The sequence below is a fragment of the Calonectris borealis genome, chromosome 2, assembly GCF_964195595.1.
Source record: "Calonectris borealis chromosome 2, bCalBor7.hap1.2, whole genome shotgun sequence".
Taxonomy (NCBI): domain Eukaryota; kingdom Metazoa; phylum Chordata; class Aves; order Procellariiformes; family Procellariidae; genus Calonectris; species Calonectris borealis.
In genome coordinates, this window is record NC_134313.1 from 39,076,178 (window position 1) to 39,094,952 (window position 18,775).

General features: G+C 36.0%; 1 protein-coding gene across 3 annotated transcripts in view; it reads left to right on the top strand.

Moving 5' to 3' along the window:
• The window catches only part of ARFGEF1 (ARF guanine nucleotide exchange factor 1), a 98,946-nt gene that overhangs the window by 46,978 nt on the left and 33,193 nt on the right, over window positions 1-18,775 (top strand). For 2 of the 3 annotated variants that reach the window (XR_012672324.1, XM_075141683.1), the window contains exons 6-18: window positions 1,281-1,554; window positions 2,096-2,209; window positions 2,861-3,033; window positions 4,145-4,278; window positions 7,739-7,973; window positions 12,389-12,488; window positions 12,609-12,748; window positions 12,853-12,961; window positions 13,961-14,162; window positions 15,223-15,334; window positions 16,553-16,758; window positions 16,861-16,945; window positions 17,755-17,926. Coding sequence is in view for 2 of the 3 variants with exons in the window: in XM_075141683.1 (XP_074997784.1) it covers window positions 1,281-1,554; window positions 2,096-2,209; window positions 2,861-3,033; window positions 4,145-4,278; window positions 7,739-7,973; window positions 12,389-12,488; window positions 12,609-12,748; window positions 12,853-12,961; window positions 13,961-14,162; window positions 15,223-15,334; window positions 16,553-16,758; window positions 16,861-16,945; window positions 17,755-17,926 (2,056 nt within the window). In the remaining variant the exon portion in view is untranslated. Of the gene's footprint in view, window positions 1-1,280; window positions 1,555-2,095; window positions 2,210-2,860; window positions 3,034-4,144; window positions 4,279-7,738; window positions 7,974-12,388; window positions 12,489-12,608; window positions 12,749-12,852; window positions 12,962-13,960; window positions 14,163-15,222; window positions 15,335-16,552; window positions 16,759-16,860; window positions 16,946-17,754; window positions 17,927-18,775 lie in introns of those variants that run through there. The other variant, XM_075141684.1, reaches the window with a different exon arrangement.

An 18,775-nucleotide genomic window follows, 5' to 3' on the forward strand; every position in this document is an offset into this window, starting at 1 on the left:
TCTAAGAATATGTAGTACTTCCTTCCTTCCGTTCCTCTCAGAAGCAACTGCATATTGGTTCCTGGTACCATCACAGTCGAAGATTATGAGACATCATATTATGATAAGTCATGGCAAAAGTCATGCAGTATCTGAATGCTTTGAGAAATCTGTGAAGTTGCTGTCCTTTTAAGGAACTTAATACGGAAGAGGATTATTATTATTATTCTACAATGGAGGTCTTAATAAGCCTAGTCTTTATGCAAGTTGATAAGCAGTTTTGCTTGTGTTTTGTACACTCGGGGCAGTTATTTTAATATGATAGCTAACAAATTCTAGAAGAAATTAGTTGAACTGTAATTTGAAAGGTAGTATCTACTCGGGGATCTATAGCACCCAAAAAGATGCATCATAGAAAGCTTTAAGTGGAAGAGTAAAGGGCTGAGATCATAGTAGCCAAAATAACAGTATAAAAAGTTACAAAACTGGTGGTAAACACTAGGCTCTGCAGGGATAGAAAGCCAGTCCTTAGACCATCGCCTCAAAGGACACCCTGCTTTGATTTGACTTTAATGACTGTTGTCTTGATCCATTAGACAAGTAACAGAAATTCTTCACTTTCTGGGGATTCCAGATTACAGAACCATGAAACTGAAATAGTCTTTGTCTTACAGTTTTAAGTATAATGATTTCTTCCTGAAGATCTGTCTTCTGTAGTGTTTTGGAAGTGCTGCTCTTTTCAGTTTTAACTCCCGTTTTTGTTTTTTTTTCCCTGGATGTTTCCTGGTTTTTGAGGTGTTGGGGTTTTTTTGTTTCTTTGTTTGTTTTTTAGTCTTTCCCTTAACCACGTGCTTGTAGGATAACAGAAGACTCTTAAGTTCTCCAATGTATTTCTCTTTGTGAGAGCTTTCAAAAAAAGAAAAAAATCTGCCTTGACGTTTCTCCATGCAGTCCTTGTATATTGTCACATTTACTGGCTGAAATTCCTTATAGGGCAGGCAGACAACTCTTGGTCCTATACTATGTGTAGTTTAGTCATCCCTCTTCCACAGTGAAGGTATGCTTAAGTGTAATGCTCATAGTTGGAAAGCAGCCCTCTTGCAAAGGTTTATTTTATTATAAAATTATTTATACAAATACACAAAGGATACATTTTCTTAAACTGTTACAGCTTTCTGAAGGCATTGTGTAAGCAGAGACAATAGAGATTTCATGTTTATAAAACAATATATACAATATGTATACAGCTCATTGTTTTGTTTTGATAGTGAAATGCTTGTGTGATTGTAATGTTTTTGTAGCTTCAGGAAGCCAAACAGATGGAAAAGGAAAGACACAGACAGCAACACCATCTACAGCAGTCGCCAGTAAGCCATCATGAGCCTGAGTCACCTCAATTGAGACATATTCCAACACAGACTGATCAGCTGTCCAAAGAACAGGAGAGAGAGCTTGACCACAGCACAAATGATGTGGACAAGAACCTTCAAGAAGATATAGAGGCAGAAAATGGATCTGATATTTCTAGTGCTGAAAATGAACAGACGGAAGCTGACCAAGCCACAGCAGCAGAAAGTAATCAGTGTGTATTTCTCTTTCATGGAGGGAGGGAAAAGAAAGGCTTGAGGATTGTCTTGTTTTCCCTCTCCCAAATCTGGAGTCAGGCATATATTTTCAAATAGTTGACTAATGCAAAATGCCTGTTGTCCTTGTTACCACTGTTGAACTTCATCATGAGTATCCTTTAGCCCTACACTCTGTTGTAGTCACTGTAGGAAAGATTCCTCTTTGCACCTATGTAACATTGTGAAAGTTTTGAGAATAACATCTCAAAACCAGTAAGTTTTCAGTGTTTAATGTAGGTGAAAATACAAAATTTATGTCTTTCGTTGGCATAGGCCTATGGATTAATTACCATTTACAGGTTAAACACTGGAATGCTTATGTTTTGCAAATACTATTTTCCAAGCATCCAAACATGGCTTTTTTTTTCCACATATACTGTCCTATTAATAGATTTGTAATTGAATTTTTAAATATTAAATGCAAGTAAAATATCTCCTTAATTTCTACGTTTCTCATTAATATTTGTTTGGGTATGTTTTTCTTTTTAAAGATCTTTCTAAAGCTGATGGAGGAACATATGATGGTGAAAGCAATGAGTGTGAAGAGAAGGCACAAGAAATTGTAGAAAGTATTGTGCAGGAAATGGTGAACATAGTAGTTGGAGGTATTATATTAATATCTGTCTAGTCAATAGTGACTGCAGGCTGAATCATAACATTAAGAATTATTTTAACACTTCTGAATATTTAATTTAAATATGTCATTATTTAAATAACACTTACATGCTGAAGAAAACAGTTTCAGTTGTCTGACCTTAGTTGTGCATTATTTAACAGTAAAATGGGCAAGATTTCATACATTAATTTACACTCTCTATATTGGAGACTAATGTTCTTTTTAAAATACAAATTCTTGTTCTTTTTTTTTCTGTTTTGTTTCCACATAAACTCTTCACAAATGGGCCTATCTCTGTAGTAGCAGTGTAGCACTACATTTTTCAGTTTGTTGGAAAGTGTATATCAAATCAGTGACTTTTTTTTTCACCCCCCCAATATTTCATGGAAACTTGATAGAATGGTGAACCTGGCAATGTAAAATTATAAGTAATTTTCTTTATTGTAATTTTCATTAGTGGGAATTAAAAGTATTTGGAATTTTTTTTAGTTACATAATGCCATGTAAATTCTACCTTAAGCTTCTCCTTATGATACTTTGCTTATGATTGTTTTAGTATTTAAATGTTAGATTTAAAAGCTCTTTTTAATTTGCATTCTTATGTAACATTTGTTTATAATTTTTACATCTTTTCTGATAGATGTGGAAGGGACTGCTGAAAGTGCAGGTGGTGATGGCACAATTGTAACATTAGAGGATGGCAGTGACAGTGAAAACATTCAGGCAAATGGAATTCCAGGGACTCCAATTTCTGTTGCTTATACACCATCTTTACCTGATGACAGATTATCTGTCTCTTCCAACGATACTCAGGTACAGGCAGTTATAAATTAGGAAATACTGAAAAAAGTAGTATGTTTTAAGTGTTGCCCAACACTTGTGCAGAGTGTGTTATTATAATTCCATAAAATAAGTTACTCAGATGAATTTCAAGTATTAAGTCATGTTCTAAGCATTATTCTATTTTAATGCACTATTTAACTTAAATTTTTGTAAGTTAATTTTGCATGTGATGCCTTTTTTATCCTAGCATACTTTTAGCTGCCCCATAGAGTACACTGTTCGAAGATTACTCAGTTCCCTGTTTTTTGAAGTGCTCCTGAGAAACTATAAAACTAGCATTCAATATACATAGTGAAGAATATAGCCAATTATAGACATATTTGTATAATTTCAGTGTGCTCTTTTCAAATCATAAATAGAAATTTCAAGCCTATAGCATGACTATACTGCAGTTATGTCAGATAAAAAGTTTCATGTCTGAGAGGATTTGATTTTCATTACAAAAAAGATGTGAAAATATACTCCCTCTGTTGGATCAGATATCAGCATGTATGCACTGTCAACTGACAGAGGGTATCTGCTGTCAAAGTGTACTGAGTAATTAGGTTTGGGAATAATAGATTTTAAGCTTAAAAAATGACAGTCACATATGCCATACAAATAGAAGATTAACATTAAACATTGCTTATATAAGGAACAATAATACAGAATTGCAAGAACTTAGTAATAGGGATGATTATTGTACCATAGAAATTTTACCAAATGTATCTTGCCAAAGATACATAGCTACTCACATTCTATTAAAATGTCAAGTGTTTTTTTTAAACTAGTTATCTACTGAAAATGTCTGAAGGCAATTCACGGCAAGTTACCTTATTTAAACTTGACCTACCTAATTTCATGACAGTCTTTAATTAATTCTGACTTTTTACTGAGATGGCAATTTTTATTAGTGAGTTTGTTCATTTTAACTGGATTGCAGAATATTTTGTTTTGATTTAGTTTAGTCTTGAGACTATAAAGCTATAGTGAATTGGTTGTGTTTGTATAATATGTTAACTTCTTGTTGCTAGGAGGTGGGGATTTCCCTACACACCCTGCTAATGCAAAATGGAATACTGAAATATGTTAACTTCTTTAGGAATCTGGAAATTCTTCAGGACCTACCCCTGGTGCTAAGTTTTCCCACATTTTACAAAAGGATGCCTTCCTTGTATTCAGGTCACTGTGTAAACTCTCCATGAAGCCCCTGTCAGATGGACCGCCAGATCCAAAGTAAGTAGAATTAAGAGTTCTCATAATGAATCTTTTCTATTTGGAAATAAAAAGAAATTATTTAAATATTTTTGAGAGTCCTCAGTTATTGAGAAAATAATGGTATGGTAAAAAGAAGCTAGAAACTTTGAAAAGGTACTTTTATGTTTTAATGCATCTTTTGTATGTTAAATGAAAGCAACTGCTGCTACCCATCTACCAGTTTAGAAGTTTCTTAACAACGCCTGTGCTCCCTGTAAGTACATCATGTTCTTCCTTGTTGCTCTTTATAACGCTTTTCAGAAAGGTTTGTAAAGAAGGTCTTCAGGTATTTTTGGTCTCGGCTAATGTTGCTCTGCTTTTAAGTAATACTTAGGTTCGTAACCATTGCTGTATGCCCCACAATTTCTTATCTCTCTTGCATATTTGGTATCCAGTACATATACCCAGCTCTACTTCATCTTAATATAAGCTCCACACTTTGAGCTGATACTGGTTATGATAAATTCGTGATACAGTGTTTCATTCTTTTGCAGGCTGGACACTTTTGACAGCCTCCTTAATCAAAACACAAATGTTTTGAAAACAAAGTCTTTATTTGGCTGTTTTGGAAATCCTGTTCTCTGACTGAAAATACCATGTTTTCCATTTGGCTTAGAGATTGTTCGCGGTGAACAAAAAAAACCCAAAACTCTCCTCTATAGATGGGTGCTAGTTAGTTGTGAGTGTTGGCAAAGAACTTTGCTTTTCTGATCTTGGATAGAATTTATATACATCTTTTATTGCACATTAGGAACAATTGGTAATAATTTTCAATAGGAATGCGTTTTTGTTCCTAAGATATTAAAACTGTAGTATGACTTCTGACGATAGTCAAAGGCCCAGTGTTCTTCAACATAAAATCAGCTTTAGTGTTCCAAGGTGTAACTTTTAAAGCAAGTAAATTTAAGACAGTTTAATTTAATTACTGATATGTGTCGTGGATTTAATAAGCTGAAAAAAAAATGCGGTAGAAAGGGTTTTGAAGGGTTAGTCTAGAACCATTTTCAAATTGTTATCTAGTGATGCACTATGGAAAGTCAGGACATTCAAGAATGAAGACTGAGGCATGAGGTTTATCCTCACTATTTTTGAGAATTTGTCTTCCAGGAAATGTCACGAAAATCCTGGGGTTTTAGTCAGTTCTCTGAGACTAAGACTGTCCATTTATTAAAGGCTTTAATGGATTAACTGCCTCTGGAAGAGTGGCAAATAACTATTGAGGCACTTGGAGCATCTCATCTGAATCCATGGAGTCCTTGACGTTTGTATTAGAACTGATTAAGCTCTTCATATAGAACAAATTGGAGGAAAGGGTGTTTAGGGCAACAAGAATTAGCTGCAAAGGCATTCGAAAATGTCCCATGTTGGAGAAGTGCCTAGAATTTATCGGTGGCTCTGAGGCATTAATGGCTTTTTAAACTATTACAAACATGCTGTAATTGGAAGAGGAGGCGTAGGATATGTACAGCATTTAAAAAAAGTCGTATCTGCCTCTTTAAAAATCATCTTTCCAGTGCAATTAGCTATGAAGTAGTCTTTAATGAAAATATTTTTAAATTTTAGGTAACTGGACATGGAGCTTTAGCTGAAAATCACAAGGCTGGGAGTTGAGGTCAAGGTTAGCTTCCTGGGAACCTGCTTAATGTGTTTATCCTTTTTTCCCTGGAATAAAATAAGATGAGGGAGAAATGTCTTGAAGGTTCACTCATTAGATTTTAGTCCTCAAACTTGTTTTAAATTAAGTGGGCTTTACACATCATACAGAATTGGTAAAGCCAACATGTTAGGACTTCGGTTGTGAGCTGACACTTGCTGGAAATATTTAATATTTTATTCATGATTGAAATTCTCTTCATATTTAAATTCTTACATTTCATAGCAAAGTATGGTCTGGTCATGTGCTGTCTGCACGCTTGATACAATGTGATGCAAAAATCAAGCCTTTTGCATCAAAGGAGATTGTTATGTTAGGTTCCATGCAGCTATGCAATGTCCAGAGCCAGGTGTTTTCTTGAAGAACTCCTACAAAGGGCTGTTTTGGGGCATTTACTTTGACCTGCAGCCTGTTAGGAGGAATGGGAGGAACAAGATCCTCACTTAATGTGACTGGCTATGTTTTGCTTCTCAAAAGTGTCTTCAGACAAAAAGTCTAATCTTGGGATTATATTCTGTGAGTTTGAAATGTTTGCAGATTGATTGCCCACTTTGTTTGCCAGCATGCAGAAATCATTGAGTTATTAATTTGCATTTTTGTTTTTAGCTAGACTGGAATTACTTTTTTTTCATTAAGCTCATATTTTTGCAGTATACAGCAAATATCCAACTATCATGTGTATCATGTGTTGACTTGAAGTGCTCCTTACCACGTCTGGGCTGTATTGTATGAAAAATTTCCTGTCATTGTTCCCTGTGTTTCATAACTGTCCTCTGTCAGTGGGTGGTTGTTCCATAAAAGCTGTGGACTGTCTTGTTGGGAAAGCCATTTGTGTCTATACCTGCTCTTCAGAAGAGCTGTAGTCTTTTTTGAGATGATCAGAAGTGAGAAGGAGCATCAGCAGTCTGAGGAGAGAATGCTTTCACCCAGAATGCTATTTAAATTGCATTATATTTTCATAGATGCAGATTTCCTGTACACTTTTTTGTGTGTGTGGTTTGGGGTTGGGTTTTTTTGGAGGGGAAGGGGTTGGGTGGTTTTTTTTTAAAAAGCATAAAGAGTAGCACTGTGCTGACATGAATTCTAGCTTACTTCAGTCTGTAAGAAGCGTGATGTTACCATGGAGCACTTGAAAGCACTGCAATTGCCTGACTTTGCTATTGCCATGCTTAAAATAGGCATGGTATGTATGTTAGCTGCTCTTGGAGTGGGATGGGGCCAGTGACTGAGAAACAATATAAAATACTGTATTTGAGAAAAGAGATTTCAGTGTTGGGAGGAAGTAGGTTAGGCAGTACAACTGTTGTCTTTATGGTCCTTCAACTCTCTTTCCATGCTGGTGGAAATAGAAGAGGAGGAGGAATTTCCACCTTTTCGTAGTCAGGGTTCTGTAGATGGGCTGGATATTTTAGATGGGATCTTGAAAAATCCATTAAAAGGAAAGAATTCTCCCTTTATCCTCTGGCTAAGATGGGCAGCACTGCTTACTGTTGCTGTTGTTTTGTGATGCTGTGCTGCAAACGGGAGAGTGGCTCAATAGTAATGGAGAGAAACAGTAACTGGAAAAGCTTATTCTTGCCCACATTCTTGGCTGAAGAGTGACCACTTCAACAAAAAACATCAACATCTTTTTATGACTCTTTCTACACCAGGTTGTGTGAAATTTGAGTTTATTTCATGAACATTCCACATACAAAGTCTTTGTAGTATGTGTTGACTTTTCAAGAGAATGTTTTATTTTTTATGACTTACACTGAGCTGATATGCTGCATTGTTTTATTCTAGATCTCATGAACTGCGATCAAAGATTCTTTCATTGCAGTTGCTTCTGTCCATTCTGCAAAATGCAGGACCTGTCTTCAGGACAAATGAGATGTTTATTAATGCTATTAAGCAGTACCTTTGTGTTGCACTGTCAAAAAATGGAGTCTCATCAGTTCCAGAAGTCTTTGAACTTTCACTTTCCATATTTCTTACCCTCCTCTCAAACTTTAAGACTCACCTAAAGATGCAGATAGAGGTACGTTACATTCATTTCTAATTTAAGGGATGGGGGTTGCTAAGTGAACATGTGTTTATATTTGTGTGTAGCTTGGTCTTGCTTAGATAAATTTTTTTCCTTTCTAAATCTCAACTTTTATGTAAGATTTGCCAGATCTTCCCATGCATAGAAGCTCTTTTTCACATTTTCCTGTGGCAATGGACTTGCTTGCAACAATGCCCTTGAAACCCCCTTCGAATAAAATAGCAGCATTTCCTTTGCAATACTTACAGATTAAGTAAGATTTGCTCTGTAACGTCAAAAGTAATGTGACACTTGCGGTAGTGTTAAGTTGTTTGGTGAAGTCGAAGATGATGGGAAAACTTTTGTAGGGCTGTTCAAAAAAAATTCCATCATATTTTAACTACCTAATAAAGAAGTAGGCCATTTCATCACTTAATAATAGACATTAACATAAACTAAGAAATTTTACAGTGCAAAACATGGTTTGATTTACTCTGAGGTGAATTTTTACAATTATAGCTTATTATGCCCATACTCACTACTATTACTATATGAGTTAGTTTCCTTTATTTAAAAGGAGAGTTTTCTGTTGGCTGTGGCATGATACTATCATAGAATGATGCTGAAACTCAGAAATGAGTAGGTTTGTGGATAAGCTCGGTCAACCGATGTTCAATAATGCAATCAGGAAATTTTAGCTCTGCACTGCGTAATACAAATTAAGAAGATGAGTACACTTACGAAAAGACTATGTAATATATGGTTTTGCAAAGGAATTTTAGAATAAAAATGAATGTCTTGAAATGCATTGTATATTCTCTCTGAGGTTAGTTGAACAGATCTCTTTCTCTAGGGAAATCCCAGATATTTGATTATTGTAGCCAGTTCCCGTTGTATATCAGAGCCTACATCAATATGTCTTGAATAAGATAATCTCATTTCCTCAGGTCTCAAAAGGTGTACGCATGATTTAACTCCTTGGGCCATAAGTAGAGATAAGTCCATATTCTTAGCAATAAGAGTTACCTCAGTCCTGACAGACATTGCAAATTTTCTCACTGGATGGATATATTCTAAGTCATAGGGGAAAGCAAGGCTTATGTAGAGGCTTTGTTCTTGACTTCTAATTCTTGTGCCGTAGGATAGCAGCAGCTTCTTGGAACGACTCTGTCCATTTGAACCACATGGATACCTTCTTGTGTGTCCCATGTGTTGAAGATCTTAATTCCGTGGTGAATAAAGTGGTAGTGTGTGCAGTGTGTTCCTACTGTTCATTTTGGTAATTTTATGTTTTGGGAGTCGATGTGAATACTGAAGCCTACAGATTGCCCCCTAAGTGTGGAGGTTAAGTTCGTGAAAAGATGCTGAGAAGTGTTGATAATGTTGCTGTTGTAAGGACCTTGAATTCAGGGATTTCTTCATCTATGGATGTCATTGTATAAGTTGATATGTTGTGGCAGCTTTGGAGGAAGAACCTCATTTTGCCAGTACCATGTCAGAAGGGTATTGTGTTCTGATCACTTACCAGGTTATTTTGATGCCTTTTTTGGGGAGAAACAACAGGATTTCCAGTATTTCCTTGAGCATAGCTTGAATAGAAATACAGGTTTGGTGATTGATTGAATGTGCCTTGAAAACGTGATGCATTTTGAACACTTTCAAGACAAACTGCGCGTGCTCAGCAAGACTGTAGTGCATGTGCTGTGTTCAGCACATCAGACAGACTGGGCCGAGCTGCTCTTCAGTCACACAGCCTGCTTCCCAGAGAGTGTTGGACTCGCTATGTGTGCGCAGAGCTTACAAGTCAGTGTGTAGGTGGTAAATGCATTGCAATCCAGTTTCCCTGACAGAAATTTGATGAGCTTCCACCGCTGCCATCCATCCCCCAAATTCCAAACAGAAAATGAAGACGTATCTGAGGAAAATTGGATATAGGATACCCTACGGTATTGTAGCAGCTTCTAGAAATGCTAAATTAGGACCATCACCACATAGCAGGGCTGCATTTCCTCCTCACAAATATGAAAGCCAAAAGCTTGATGCTGCCAATGTATCAATCTATTACAAAGTATGGGGGACAGCAATTTCTACAAACTTTTTTTTTTCTGGTTGTGAGCTAAGATTTCCTCTTCTTTCAGCTACTGATCCTAAAGGTTATTCAGAAGATGTGGGTAGACAAGTAGATAACTTCACATTCAGTTTGTGTCTTGGAGCTGTAAGGGGAGCCATATGCTCTGATTTATAATATGCAAAATCTATATATTTTGGGATTGAGGCTGCATTCTTCATCTGTGTAAGAAATTTGTGGCATATTTTAAAATAATGGTTTCAGATTCTGTTGAAGGTGACCCTCCCTTGGTCCTTTGACTTAAATATTCAGCTAACACTGCCCTCTGACAGTTAAAATAGTTTGAGTTGTACCTTAATTGTATTGTAACTATATTTCTAAATGGGTCAATGAATATATTTGCAGCAAATCAAGTGCTAGATATCAGGGGATTTGGAGTGTCATTTAGCTATAGTTACCATTACCACTCTTTCATAACTGTGAATAAGCTATCTTAAAACACTTATTTTCAGTTGACCAAACTAAATAATTAGCTCTTTTCTGGTTTACTTTTCCGATATGCTAGGAATAAAGTCTCAGCTCTGTGACATGAATTGCAATCAGTAACATAGTGACAGATAGCATTTTTAAATATCTGAAATGTAAATAATCAGTGCGGTTTTGAGAAGCTGTTCATTCCAAGATATGCTTGTCCAAAGTTGACACCAGAAGCAAGAAGTCAGCTCTGTCTCAGAAGCACAGAGATCTCAAGTATCTTCGTAGTATGCAGACCTTCCAGCTAATTTCTCTTCTAGCTTAGATTTGGGGTTAATTTTTCTACTTGAAACTTTTTTCTCTGCTCCATCAGCGACTTCTTTTTCTAAATTCTCTACCAGAAAGAAATTATTTTCCAGATTCCAGAGAGTATATAAAACCACTGTCTTTCAGTAAAAAATCAGAAAACAGCAAACATGTAACTAAGGATTGCTCATAGCGTGACGTTTATTAAAATTTTATGTCTTTCTCTGTTTGGATTACATAAAGTTGTGGCTAAAATCAGTCTAGTACTCTTGAGTATATTTAAGCGCTTGAAAGTCTTTGATCTGTTATATGTTGAACTCCTTATGTTTCGTAGGGATGCTTTCTTTATTAAGACTAGTAACTGGGATTGTGCTGTGTGCCTCTTTTTCTCTAAAGAAGCCAATAAAATGGAAATATTGCTAGTGCATTTTGCTTGAGGAAATAGCTTACCGTCAAAGTTGCTTAAAAATCAATGTTGCTGTTTTTCCCCAAACATGTGACTTAAAGCTTTATGCTTATCTCTACCTGGCTAATAGCATAAAAATCTCTGTGGTATAAGGGAATATCTAATATTAAAAGCAAGGGTAGTTACATCTTTGGATATTGGCACGCTGCTGTCGCAGAAGAGGAGCTTGATGGCTTGAGACTGTTGGCAGTGTTCTAGGAAAAACATATGTTGGTGGATTTGGTAGCCACAGCTGGCTATGAAGAGGTGAGCTTTCAGAAGTGCAGAACGATGATGTAATGCTGTGTAGGATGGTGATGTAATGCCGTGTAGCAGTTCACATTTTGAGTTCATATACTGTTACAGCAGTTGCTGCTGCTTAGGGAAGAAGTGAGAAAAAGCCTGCCCTAGCTGCTAAGCATGCTCAGCTGAAATAGTCTGCCTATAATACTAATGGATGTGGTGAGGAACTAATGGAGAGGGGATAAAATAGTGTCTGTTCCGAATGAAAGCATCTGTACTAAAGCGATTTCAGGGAAAACTAATACCTCTTTTACGGAAGAGTAACTTTCCTATTAATGGACCTGCTGCATTTTTTATGCTGTGCCTGACCAGTAACCTTCTTCCAATAATCTAATACCGTAGAGTGATTCTTTTGTGTCAGTACGTTTCCCTTCTAATGAAAGTCTGATACTTTAAATTGGCATAAGCGGCTGTTTGTTATGTTTGTGCCATAATACCATCATCTTGTAGAGAAAATCTTTTGTAATGAGGTAATACTTCTCCTTTCAAAATCCCAAATGAACTGTGACAGCATCTTAGACTTCTTGTTAGGCTAAAGTGTCCTTCAGGACTTCACATCATTCCAGGTTCTTCTGGTTTTGAGTGATCAGAGTATAAACCAAATTCTTCAGCTGGACAAAACCCCAGAGGTACATGAGTAATAATTCGAATTCCTAATTTGAACATATCAAGCATAAGTTGTATTTCTTTCTTTCCTCCTTTTTTTTTTCCTTATCACCTGTACCTCGTAAAGTACTGCTTTCAGAATTATGTCAGAATATTGGCCATCAAAGTTAGTGACTGTGTTTGTAACAGGTTTTATTTTTTTCTCCCTCTTCCTGGAATATTTGTTAGGTTTTCTTCAAAGAAATTTTCCTGTATATCTTGGAAACTTCTACTAGCTCGTTTGATCATAAATGGATGGTTATACAAACGCTGACAAGGATATGTGCAGGTATTAAGGACCATTTGGTTCTAGTTTTTGCATTTTTATGCTAAAGAACAAAACTGTACTTGCCTTTCATTGAATGATCTAGTTTTTGTTCCAAGTTTGACAATGTCACTTTGTTTATAGATGCCCAGAGCGTAGTGGACATCTACGTGAACTATGATTGTGATTTAAATGCAGCAAATATATTTGAAAGGCTGGTTAATGACCTATCAAAGATTGCTCAAGGAAGGGGTAGCCAAGAACTTGGCATGTCCAATGTTCAGGTAAAAATTTCACCAAACTTTATGAAGCTTCATGTTTCTTGGCATGATAGGTTAAGACTAAACTCTGTATTCCATTAATGTATTGCTTTTGAAATGTTTTCTAGGAATTAAGTTTGAGAAAAAAAGGATTGGAATGCTTAGTATCGATCTTGAAGTGCATGGTGGAGTGGAGTAAGGATCAATATGTAAATCCCAATTCTCAGACAACACTTGGTAAGACACGAGATGCGTTTCTTCTGGCTTTAGTAAAGAGGTGCTGCAGGAGTTTAGTGCATTTTTCCAGTATTTTGATACTGTTAGTGTCCAGACTGGTAAAACCTCTTGCATTAAAAAAAGAGGAAGAATAAACTTTTTTTTTTTTGGTTAGAAATATTGGTAAGTTTGGATTAGTGTCATTTGAACAAGTTGTCTAAGTTGTCTTTTTAATTGTATGTATTCCTAGAAAGCTATTATACTGAAAATTACTAAATCCTGTTACTTTTTGTATTTCTAATTTTAAAAGGATCACAAAACTTAACTTTGAAGCTCCCCTAATTTCATCGAACTTCATATTGATTAAATTACTACTGAAGCAAGCTGGACGGAGAGCATTTTTTTATTTATTAATATATAGCTATAGAACTTTCAATGTTGTAAGCAGTGAAGTAACTAAATCAGTACTTCTTTTAATCTTGTTTCCATCTGACCTGAGATGAAAAGTACTAAGGTTATGCCAGAATTTTCAGATTAAGTGCTTGAAGTTGATAAGTGAAGTAATAACCTTTTTAGAGGTGGCTGGCACGGCTGTCTTTGTGAAGTGAGAGCACCAGCTCCTTGGCATGTCTGATCATAAACACTTTTAGACGCTCTGTTTCAAAAACTTAGAATAGTGTGATTCGCTTCACGTCAAAAGTAACGTCAGACTTGAAAATAAAAGGAAAGATCTGTAACTGGGTTTCTAAGGTGTCGTATATTTTTTTCCAAGTGCCTACAAATTATAGTTGTAATTTAAGGCTTAAATTTCAGGTATGTGATGGACTGAAAGAATCCTCCTTGATACGTTGTAGTGATTTTTTTTGTTGTTGTTACTTTCCTAACCAAAACAAAAGCATCATTGAAGATAACCTTGTTAAGTTTTAGAAGACTTCAGAGAGGATTTGAAGAATGACCTGTGATTTTAATTTCTTTTCACTGTATGTATTTTGTATGTATGTAACCCTTTCCAATTTATAGGCCAAGAAAAACCCACAGAACAGGACAGCAATGAAACCAAACACCCTGAGACAATTAACAGATATGGAAGCTTAAATTCCTTGGATTCTACTGCTTCATCAGGAATTGGCAGTTACAGCACACAGATGTCTGGCACTGACAACCCAGAGCAGTTTGAGGTCCTAAAGCAACAAAAGGAAATAATAGAACAAGGAATTGACTTGTGAGTGCCCTTTTATCACCCATGGGAGGGTGGATTCTTTTGGAGCTATGAAGATTCCTGGGTTTTTCTTCCTTCTCCTCATAGATACTCATCTTGTGTTAGGAAAAAAACTCTGGATGTAACAGCACTTCCTCTGGTGAAAGAGTGCTGAATGGTGTCCCCTTTGGAGCCTGTCAACAGTGTTTTGTGTTAACCTAATTCCTCACAGCTAGAAGATGAGTACTCTGAATGTTTGTTCTTTTTTCTCCAGACCTGCTTGTCTAAAATAAGATTTTTATATTTGGATAAAAAGAACATTGAACTCGTGATCAGTTGAATACGACCTGTTTTAGTGTACACATTACTGATGAGAGTGACTATATGCTTAAGCTGATGCTTCCCTCTGATTAATTAACTTGTTATAATTAGAACTGGAGGATAGTATAATTTCTCAATGCAGTCTGACATAAATCTTCTGTGTGATTTCAGCCTTGTCACCTTACCTCCTCAGTGAGGTTACTTTATGCAAAAATAAGTTTTCTGTAGTGTAGTTCTCAGACCCTGAACAAACATGCCTTAGTCCTTTAGGGTTTCAGTTTCTTTCAGTTATCTGGTTCCTTGTCTTGTACGTTTCCATTCTTACAGGCAACTCATGGATTTCTTGATTGTTTCATACAGATTGAAACAAAAAGCAACAGAGCATAATTGTTCCTTTCCAAGCCAAGACTTTGCTGTTTCTGTGGAATATATTTTTCTTCACGAGTGCCAGAGTAAATGATAGTGTTTAGCTCTCCTTGCTGGGAGCTGCTTGGATGCCATGCTGGCAGTTCTGTAGCAAAGAGGAAGAGGAGGCTGTCTACAGGCAGAAAAAAAACATAAAATCATCCAGTGATGAAGGGAATAATCAGAGAAGGGAATAGCTCATTCCTATCTAACGCACAGTTTGATGAAGGAAAAATATTTAATACATAGATTTTCAATACCTCATCCAAAATTATTGAATCTTTGTACTTAAACTGCTAAGCCTTTGTGCATGGGTAAAAGGGTTAACTCTCATTCCATCCTGATCTTGATTGTACAGATTCAATAAGAAACCAAAGAGGGGGATTCAGTACCTGCAAGAACAAGGAATGCTTGGCACTACCCCTGAAGATATTGCTCAGTTCTTGCATCAAGAGGAAAGATTAGATTCAGTAAGAAAACTCTTTTCCTGATGGTTGTTTTTGCTCATGCTGATGTTTTTATACTAATTGCAAATCACATGATAGTGTTTTAAAGTGTATAACATTATTGTACAATGAAGAAAAGGAAACTTCTCTCTCTTCTAAAATTTGTAAGCTCAAGGAATTTGAATTGGGGTATGCATGAGAGCTATACCCTGTACTATATGCATCTTGCAGTTCAGCGAAGTGTGAAGGAAAAGACTGACCTACTTGAGCTGACTCAAAACTTGTGTTTAGTTGCCAGTATAGCTAGAAGCAACTTACTGAACTCTATGTACTTTAGTCCAATAAGGGACTGCCAGAAGTAACTGTCCTTCAGAGACGGTTAAAAAATAAGGTGGTGCAACAACATGAAAAGCATTTTTTGTTGCCTCCCAAAGGAAAGTTACTTAATCTAGATTAGTTCTTTGATTTTACTTACAGCTAGCAGCTGTTGCTGGACTTGGAAGGGTCCTGCAGTATCTGGCTGAGGAAGGTGAGAGTATCTCATGTTGGTATTGTCATGAAAAACTTAGCTTTCTGAAATGGCAGTCTGCACCATTATGCTTAGCAGCCACCCGCATTTTCTAAGGAAAGGCTTGCATATGCCCATGCTTGCAGCTGTGGCTGAAGTCACAAATTTCGGTATTAGAACTTAGAATCAGCCATCACAACAAATTTTTAATCTCAGTTTACATATACAGCCATCTTTATCTGAGTGCACGGTATTTTTTACTGTACTGTGTTGCTTTGACAGAGGTCAACTTGAATGTATTTGAGTACCAGCTATTTATATTTGAGCAGCACTTGCATCTATTTGAGATCTGTACTCTAGTGGGAATAAAGTTGAGTTTAGTGAGCTTTTTATTCCTGTGGTAAGTTTCCTAACTACAAAAATCATTACAGCAGAGAACAAACAATCGTTGGTAATATTAACTTTGTCTTGTGCACATGTGGAATTCATCTAATAGAAAAAAATGGTACATGAGTAAAACTAGAGAAGGAGGGAGGTAGGCAGGTATGAGCATGTAAGAGCATTATGATGGAATCTATGGCCAAAATAGAGTAGAGGAGAAGCAGGAATATGTCTTAGTTAACTGCATACAGGCCTCTCTTTTTGTGAGACATATGGGCAGTATGACTCTGTTGTTATTTACTATTTTTTTCCAGTGTAAATGCACTAGTTTGTCTCTTCTGTTCTTGTTTTAGACTCAGGTTGGGGAGTTCCTGGGAGACAATGATAAATTTAACAAAGAAGTCATGTATGCATATGTAGACCAACACGACTTTTCAGGAAAGGATTTTGTTTCAGCTCTGCGCATGTTTCTAGAGGGATTTCGTCTTCCAGGAGAGGCTCAAAAAATTGATCGCCTAATGGAGAAATTTGCTGCTAGATATTTAGAATGTAACCAAGGGTAAGCCATACGTTGTCTTCAGAACTTTGGAAAGCTGAATAATGAGTAAAAAAATCCTAATATGTTAAATTTTGCTGTTCTTTTTCTCCTTTCCCCCTTCAGGCAAACTCTTTTTGCTAGTGCAGATACTGCATATGTTTTAGCTTACTCAATTATCATGTTGACAACAGATCTTCACAGTCCACAGGTATGTTGCCAGAAAAATATTTGTGTAATCCATAGACATCTAACTTTCAGGCTTTGTGACAATGTAGTTGTAAAAGCTTGATGTTCAATTGAACGCCAATATGTGTGTAAGAAATATGGTAACTTAAGTTTGTGCATCTTTTAAGTAACAGTATAATGTTTCATGAGTGTTGAGATTTTTCAGTTGTTTTGGTTAGACCTTTCTGTAAGGTATTGTTTCCCTACTATGTTGAATGGGAATTGTGTGGATTTGCTTTCATATTATGGCACTCACAGTAGTGATCTAACCTACAGTCAAAGGCAGAACTTACTTACCCATTGACTTTAATACAAATCTGCTCCTGATTTCAGTCTGTTTGAAAAAATAATGCAGCTTTATTTTGATAAATACAGCTTACTTCTGTAGTGCATAATATTCAAAGCTGCGGTGATTAGCCATCATCATTTATTTAAGCAAAATCTGGAAAGAGTATTGAATTCTTATGAGACTATGGGATTATGTTTAAAATAAATAGCTTGGTCTGTATGACAAGATAAAACACTTCTTTTTTTTTGGTAATGTATGTCTAATAGATCTGTGGATCCTACTGAATGTTTATGAGTGTTGTAATGTCCACATGACCTTGTGTTATTCTGTAGATTTGGCAATGTAGTCTTGCATATGTTGAACACTTAAAAATGGCTTCTGAATCAGCAGCTTTGTCCTTCATGGTTTGGCTTTTCATGTGTTTGGCTGCTTTATAGGCAGCATTGTAATTGCTATGAATTTGCCTCATTTGTTGATATTAATAGCTTCTTTCTGGGTTTCAGGTTAAGAATAAAATGACAAAAGAACAGTATATTAAAATGAATAGAGGTATCAATGACAGTAAAGATCTCCCTGAAGAATATTTGTCTGCTATCTATAATGAAATAGCTGGAAAGAAGATTTCAATGAAAGAAACAAAAGAATTAACAATACCCACAAAATCCAGTAAACAAAGTAAGTAGTTGCAATGTTAGCGTTCTTCAAAGTGTTGGCTCTTCAGTTTCATGAAGCTATCTCTTTTTTAAAATGAGAGATGAATGAAGCAAGCACCACTTACTTAACTCAAAATGAGTCCTAACTTCTAATTCCATATTCTTTTTCTTCTAACGTAAATGTTACCTTCAAATCTGTGTTAAATGCAACTGCTTATTTTCACTTCCCTTTGCATCTGAATTCCTGGTATTCAGTGCATTGACCATGGAGAAGACCGGTTCTGCTGCTGAACGGCAACATAGGGAAATGCATTTGAGGGCTTTATGAAGTAAGTGTTGCTGATAGGCACAGTGCAGAACAAATGCAATAGTTGTGCCTTCTATTTCTAAGGTAACTGTTGTGTTTTCCTGCAATAACCAGTCTGTCGTCGTCTTCAAAAATTTTACACTGTTTGGTTTGTAGGGCCCTAATTTATGCACTTTTAAAACTAATTATGTTTTCCTTTCTCAAATACCAGAAAAACTTTTTTGTGTTTTGCACAATGTGAAGATTCAGATGTTACACGTTCTAGCTTTTCTACAGAGCACATTAAGACTTTTTCCCAACATAGTGAAATTTGTATACTTTTAAGTCCTAGGTTAGGCTTATGAACAGATTGCTTACAGGAAATTTGCATCTGAAAAAAAGAATCCCTCTTATTTTCAATATTCGTTCAATTAACATAATGTTTTTATTGTAATTTTAAAAGAAGCTGATTATTACATTCAACTTGGTTTTCACTTTCTTGATGAGATGGACGTTCCATTACTGAAATGAAAAGGTGATTAAGGTAGTTGTCCCTCAGAAAAAGGATGTCCATTTATTTTTATT